The sequence below is a fragment of the Ipomoea nil genome, unplaced genomic scaffold (assembly GCF_001879475.1).
Source record: "Ipomoea nil cultivar Tokyo-kokei standard unplaced genomic scaffold, Asagao_1.1 scaffold1074, whole genome shotgun sequence".
In the NCBI taxonomy this organism is placed as follows: domain Eukaryota; kingdom Viridiplantae; phylum Streptophyta; class Magnoliopsida; order Solanales; family Convolvulaceae; genus Ipomoea; species Ipomoea nil.
In genome coordinates this window covers 3434579-3441313 of record NW_017617502.1, presented here as the reverse complement: position 1 = coordinate 3441313, position 6735 = coordinate 3434579, and the positions used below count along the sequence as shown (strand labels likewise).

The 6735-nt window shown below is 33.4% G+C and overlaps 1 protein-coding gene across 5 annotated transcripts; it reads right to left on the bottom strand.

Annotated features, from left to right (window-relative positions):
• Nucleotides 1-2883: 2883 nt before the first annotated feature.
• On the bottom strand, nucleotides 2884-6113 carry LOC109182561. Of its 5 annotated transcripts, none has more exons than XR_002054383.1 (8): nucleotides 5491-6112; nucleotides 4786-4875; nucleotides 4491-4614; nucleotides 4205-4359; nucleotides 3724-3834; nucleotides 3477-3550; nucleotides 3277-3339; nucleotides 2884-2995 (listed from the first exon to the last, which is right to left on the bottom strand). XR_002054383.1 is itself a non-coding variant. In XM_019332714.1 (8 exons), exons 1-7 carry the CDS (start codon nucleotides 5799-5801, stop codon nucleotides 3506-3508), a joined length of 756 nt encoding a protein of 251 aa, XP_019188259.1. In that variant the 5' UTR covers nucleotides 5802-6111; the 3' UTR covers nucleotides 2884-3339; nucleotides 3477-3505. The 5 variants fall into 5 exon arrangements, 4 of the variants coding, with proteins under 4 accessions (XP_019188259.1, XP_019188255.1, XP_019188257.1 ...); XM_019332714.1 differs by having other exon boundaries at nucleotides 2884-3339; nucleotides 5491-5682; nucleotides 5763-6111; XM_019332710.1 differs by having other exon boundaries at nucleotides 2884-3339.
• Between the last annotated feature and the right edge of the window lie 622 nt (nucleotides 6114-6735).

The window sequence follows — 6735 nt, the reverse complement described above, 5'->3', positions numbered from 1 at the left end:
TATGTCCGTAGGTGTGCGCTTGAGCATACCCAACAGGCGCGTGCATTAATTGTTGGGCACGTAAGATATGCATTTTCTTCTTTTTTCAATTTTTCTTTTTCCTTTTTTATTTGGCTCTTTTCCCCTAGATCTCTATTCTACTTTGACATCGTCTAAAATATTTTGAATAAAAACATAGACGGATGACGGGATGAGGTTGTTCTTATAAAGTTAAAATGATGGTTGAGAGATTGAATGATTGATGGAGAATTACATTAAAAAAAAAAAATTGCACAATTATTATTTACTCAATTCCTATATTGTGATAGATAGGTAAGTTTCACGCAATTTTTAAGAAAATATTAATATCTTCTTTTCAAAACTATCCTTATAAACGAAGGTATTTTCAACCATTTAAAAGTTAAAATTAATGGATGGTTGATGTTGAATGATTGTTGAAGAATATAAAATAACTTGTTCAAAGACTTTGAACAATTATTATTTACTTTGTCCTTATTTTGTGATGGATAGATATGTGAAATTGTTCCGTGATACTTGAAATAGAAAAGATATGTGTTTTTATACGTTAATTGAGTTAAGCACCAATTTAGTTGATTAATTAAACTTGTTTAAGTAAGTAGAAATAATAACTGCAGAAAGCATAAATAAAAATAAAAACACAAGGAAATTGTTACGCAGTTCGGAGCTCCTTCTCCTACGTCTGCGGGGCAACCCACGTCTGCCCAATCCACTATAGATGTTCACCAAAGGAGTATTACAAGAGGTAATTGAATACGGCCTCCAGCCTTTACCACTACCACTCTTTCTAACACCTATCTAGGATTGACACACGAAAACCCGAACAATCTTCACAAGATGCTTCAGCAGTACCACGTACTGATCATGCAGTACAATAAATATTCTTACGAATTAAATCAGAAATTACATTCAAAATATAAATTGCTTTGTAAAATCAAGAGAGCTCTTGGCAGTGTATAATTCTCAAAGTTGGCAGATGCTTCCTTCGAACCATGTGTATTTATAGCCTTTCTTGAACCTTTAGTTTAGATCCTTAGCCTTAGCCTTTTCTTTAGCTGCCACTTGTTCGAATGAATCACCACCACTCATTCTTGTCCTTTTGAAAGCTTCTTCACAGATTAATGATACACAACATACAAAGCATTCTGACCACTTATTTCATACTCACATGGCCCGTAACTAATTAAAACAAATTACATTGATTTAATTTTTACAACTAGTAAAACCAATTAAAATAGCCAATAGTGTAATTTTAATTTTACACTTACAATCTCCCCCTTTGGCATTTTATTTGGTAAACTTGAGTATCAAATACTTTGGGCAAGATTAAAAACTATTTTTATTTATGGCCCTTAGTATAGACACTTAACAAGACATAGAAATATAAAATTAACAATTAGCAACTTAATTCTTTTGGACCACATGTGAGTTGAAAACCTGATTGAAACACTTCAAATCTTGAATCACATACAGACATAAAAACCATAGCATACCAAATCAACGATTTTCTTGAGCAGATATCATACCAAAAAAATTCATACTGTTAGTTAGGAGCATCAACACTTCTATTACTCCCCCTAACTAATGTCAGTCCATTATTACCTTACTAGCATAATCATGTCCAAAATAGCCAAACCAAAATCAATATCGTAGCAGTCAAAACGCTTCCAAAATAAACAACCACTACAAGAAAAATGCACATAGACAACGGTTAATAACCGTTGTCGTAGGGGTATAATTTCTGTTGTTGAAGCCGGTGTTGTTGTAAGTCCCGCGCATAGACAACGGTTTTTTAACCGTTGTCTATTCTAGAAACAACAACGGTTTTTTAACCGTTGTCTATTAAGTGTTGTTGAAGCCGGTGTTGTCTTAAGTCACGCACATAGACAACGGTTAATAACCGTTGTCTTTTCTAGAAACAACAACGGTTTTTTAACCGTTGTCTATTAAGTGTTGTTGAAGTCGGTGTTGTTGTATGTCACGCACATAGACAACGGTTAATAACCGTTGTCTTTTCTAGAAACAACAACGGTTTTTTAACCGTTGTCTATTAAGTGTTGTTGAAGTTGGTGTTGTTGTAAGTCACGCACATAGACAACGGTTAATAACCGTTGTCTTTTCTAGAAACGACAACGGTTTTTTAACTGTTGTCTATTAAGTGTTGTTGAAACCGGTGTTGTTAAAAGTCACGCATATAGACAACGGTTAATAACCGTTGTCTTTTCTAGAAACGACAACGGTTTTTTAACCGTTGTCTATTAAGTGTTGTTGAAACCGGTGTTGTTAAAAGTCACGAACATAGACAACGGTTTTAAACCGTTGTCGTTTCTTCCAAAGACAACGGTTTTTGACCCGTTGTCAATTCAATGTTGTTGAAACCGGTGTTGTTAAAAGTGATGCACATAGACAACGGTTTTTAACTGTTGTCTTTTCTTTAAAAGACAACAGTTATAAACTGTTGTCTATTGTGTGTTGTTGAAATCGCTGTTGTTAAAAGTCACACCCATAAACTGTTGTCTTTTGTAGAAAAGACAACAGTCTCAAACTGTTGTCTTTTGTAAAAAAGACAACAGTTTCAAACTGTTGTCTATTGTAAAATAGACAACTTTTAACCGTTGTCTCAACCCGTTTTTAACCTGCTTAAATTTCAATCATATAAAAAAAAAAACAATTTATCCATTCACCATGGCCAAGTGTAGTTACATTGCACAAGCTAAGCAAGGTTCATAATAACAAGTCTAAATACTGAGCATGACCAATTCTAATCAAATCATCATCCAAGTCATAATACTACAAAAAACAATTCCGATCCACAAACCAAGTCTAAATGATCACAACGTCAAATCATACCTACTCTATATAACTTGATAGAATATCGGCCCATTCTGAACGCACCAGATCAATAACCGCTTTGTCATAATCAACTTGTTGGAACTACATGTATTGATATCCGGGTGATAATATCCATACACAACTCCTGGAGCACAAGGAGAACAGTTAACAAGAATTGATATCCGGGTGATAATATCCATATGAGTAGTTGATGAGCTGGCTTGTTTAGATGACAATCTGACTATAATAGGAACTGTGGCTAACGCAAGACTTGGCAATTTTGATTCCATACAAATCACAAAGATGCCAGCTAAAGATGTTGTGCCTCCTAGGTGATAAAATAAGTTTCTATACAAATGAGGCAGTAAAGGTGCAAAGCCAGAAGATAGATTGATAAGAAAGCAAAAACTGAATAACACAACTTACTTGTGTTGTCCTTTGTAACAAGAGACTTGTCATGGAGGTTTCCTTCTCCATTTTGAACTTAAGCTTGTATTTAAAGCACAATAGTGAATGTTTTTGTAAAGTTTTAATACAAAAGTTACAAGAGTTTGCAAAGAATAATTACATAAGTTAGAAATTTAACTTTTAATACAAGAGTTTGCAAAGTTCACTAGTATTTATACCTTGAAGCTTCCCCCTTTTCACTAGCTACTTACTCCTCTTGGCATTCAAGCACAATAGTGAATGTTTTTCTGTCCTGGCATAATACTCGAGTTATCAGAATTCATGTGTGCTTATATAAAAAAAAAAAAAAACATATAACTAGTAATTGCTAAGACTAGAGATGACATGGGTAATAAATGCAAAGCATGTTAACAATCAAGTGAATCAACAACATTAAAAACATATGGATAATAAAACTCTCCTTACATGTTTTTGAAGTTTCTTCAGCTTGGTATTGAGTTCTTCTAACACCTTGGTATGTCTGTCATCTTCTCTTAACTGAAAGGACCCTGATAAATAAGTACACTCTCTTCTTACCTGTAAGATCATGAATAGAATTTTCACATCAAGCTTGGGCATGAGAGCTCGTCACAGTTTTAGACTAAGTATTGCTCACAAAACTTTCCACTTTGGACTATCCCAATAAGATTGATATCTAGTAAACATTTGTTTGTCGCAATAACTTGAGCCAAACAGACACTAAATGATCCAGTTTTAGTGAACTTAATTAATTAAATATTTTTTGTTCAATCATCTCAAAGGGTAATTTATGCATTTATGCATATAACGTAATACTCAAAATTTTAAAATTTACAAATTTCTCCCCATGGAGTGAAATGGCAAAACCCGAGGCTGAAAAGTAGTAATTCAAGTTGAAGTGGTTTAAAAAACTAAATATAAAAAATACCTCATTCTCAAGCTGGAGACAAGCAATTTTTTCTGTCAGCTGTGAGTGCTTTACAGAGTATTTTACAGTGGGATCCAAATATGTGTAGCTAATCAAAAGATGGTAGCATAAGCCACCAATCAATAACCACGCAGATCCTAGATTTCGCATAAAATCTACAATATAGAGAGCAAATAAAAGAAAGAACATTAGTTCTAATGAAATGAAGCACCAGCCATGACCACTAAAAAGAACGTATTATCAATTGAAGATTTTAAATTAAGCCTGACCAAAAAAATGTATTTACCACTTGATGAACAAGGGAGATAAAGGAAACGCAGCAATGGCTTAATTAAGGGACTGATCAATTTTTTAAAATGTTCATGTTTCGAGGACTTAAGGAGGGAAATCATGACCGTCACATCATTTTCCTGAAACATAGAAGAAGCATGTTGGAGTTATAAGTGGATAATTGCTAAGGATATTGTGGTTATAAATCAAGAGTTTGATAAATAAGTTTATGTTTTTCACTAGAATAACAATAGTCAAAATCACAATATTGCCCTTAACATAGAATTCTATAAGAATGGATACCGACATACCGTAATCATCTTCCATGAATTACAAGGAAAGAGATACTTGATTTCACTGTACTTGTCATCTTCAAATGAACTTTGGTGAGCACTTACAATCTAGAATCACAGGGAACAGGAATTAAGATGTCATTATAATAGTTACAAAGAGAGAAAGGTGGTATTCAGTCCAACTGAAGGGAGAAAAACCTGTTGGAAAAGGAACCGAGCAGTAGATAAAAGGAATTCAGTTATGCAAACATCCATAGAACCATGCCAAAGGTGGTGTGAAGAAGCTCTATCTACTAATTAGTTCGAGTATTGACACAATATCAACATATTTATCAATGAATTTACACATTTTTAGCATTCCATATGTTTAATTCACCAGGTTACAGAAATACAAAACAGATACATACAACTGCATACCTTTCTCCCAGCAATTTTGCAAACACACAGCTGTAATTTACTAATTTATTAAAATTTTTGTAAGTGTTTGGCCAACTCTATCCTGATTGGTTCAAGATTCTGGATAATCCATCATTTTCACCATGTTCCCAAACACATATTCTTAGCTTAACCAGCCTTACCATCGAATTACAGAGGTAAAAAACTAAAATCACTAAATGATTTTATTTGAAAGAATATGCATAAATTCACAAAATTCACCAAAAGTTACTTTAAAAAATTTTACAAGAGCAACAAAAGCAAAAAAGATGATAGTTTTAAGCTTACTTCGTCGATTGTGAGTGGCAGGGTGGAGTGATGAAGAAATATGGGCACAAACCGGCCGATTTCCAACTCCGCCGCCACCTCCTCTATCCCTCCGTCGCTAGTTCCGTTGTAGATAGAATAAAAGGAGTAGATCTGAGCGTACTCCCACAACAGCAGCAGATATGAGCGTAGACTCCCACAACAACAACATATCTGAGCACGAAACTCTGAACTGAGAAATAAAAATAGAGAGAAACCTCTGACCGAATCCATTCCAGCAAACAATCTCTCACCGCTGATTGTCCACTCTTGAGCTCCGGCCGAAACATCATCGGCTTTGCTATAGAAACCGACGTTTATGGCCGCTGCTTCCGCATAGAACGCGACCGCGTGCTTTGGGGACTCCATCCTCAGAGATTAAAGGCTGAGCAAGAAATTAAAGATCTGAGATTTTGTTTAAATGAGAGTAGAAGGTTTTTGGGTGAGATTAGAGAAGAATCAAGAGAGATGCTAAGGGAAGACTGAGCCGCAGAAAGGAGAGGGCGAAAATGGATAATATTTGGATGAATTTCATAGCTTATTCTCGGCAGAGAGCACTGACTGAGGAGATGGAAAAGTTGCAATGGAGTGTTAGGGAGAAATTGTTTGGGAGGGAATTTTTTCCGCTAATTGTAGGCGTGTGAATTTCTTCTTTTTTTTTTTTTTGTTTGGGAGGGAAACAAAAAAAAAAATAAAAAGAATGAAGATATATATATATATATATATATATATATATATATATATATATATATATATATGAAGAAGAAGATATATATTTTTATATCTACTATCTACTATACTAATAAGAGCCTAAAAAAGTTAGGTCTATAACGAATATAAAAAATGTTCGTCAAATTATTGAACTCTATGTTAATAATTATAAAATTCTATGTTCATAATTTTTGAACTTCATATTCACAATTACAGACCTCTATGTTTATAATTATAAAACTTTATGTTCATAATTTTTGAATTTCATATTCACAATTATTGAACTCTATGTTCACAATTACAGAATTTTATGTTCATAATTATAAAACTCTATGCTCATAATTTTTGAACTTCATATTCACAATTATTGAACTCCATATTCACAATTACAGAACTCTATGTTCATAATTATAAAACTCTATATTCATAATTTTTGAATTTCATATTCACAATTATTGAACTCTATGTTCACAATTACAGAATTCTATGTTCATAATTTTTGAATTTCATATTCAA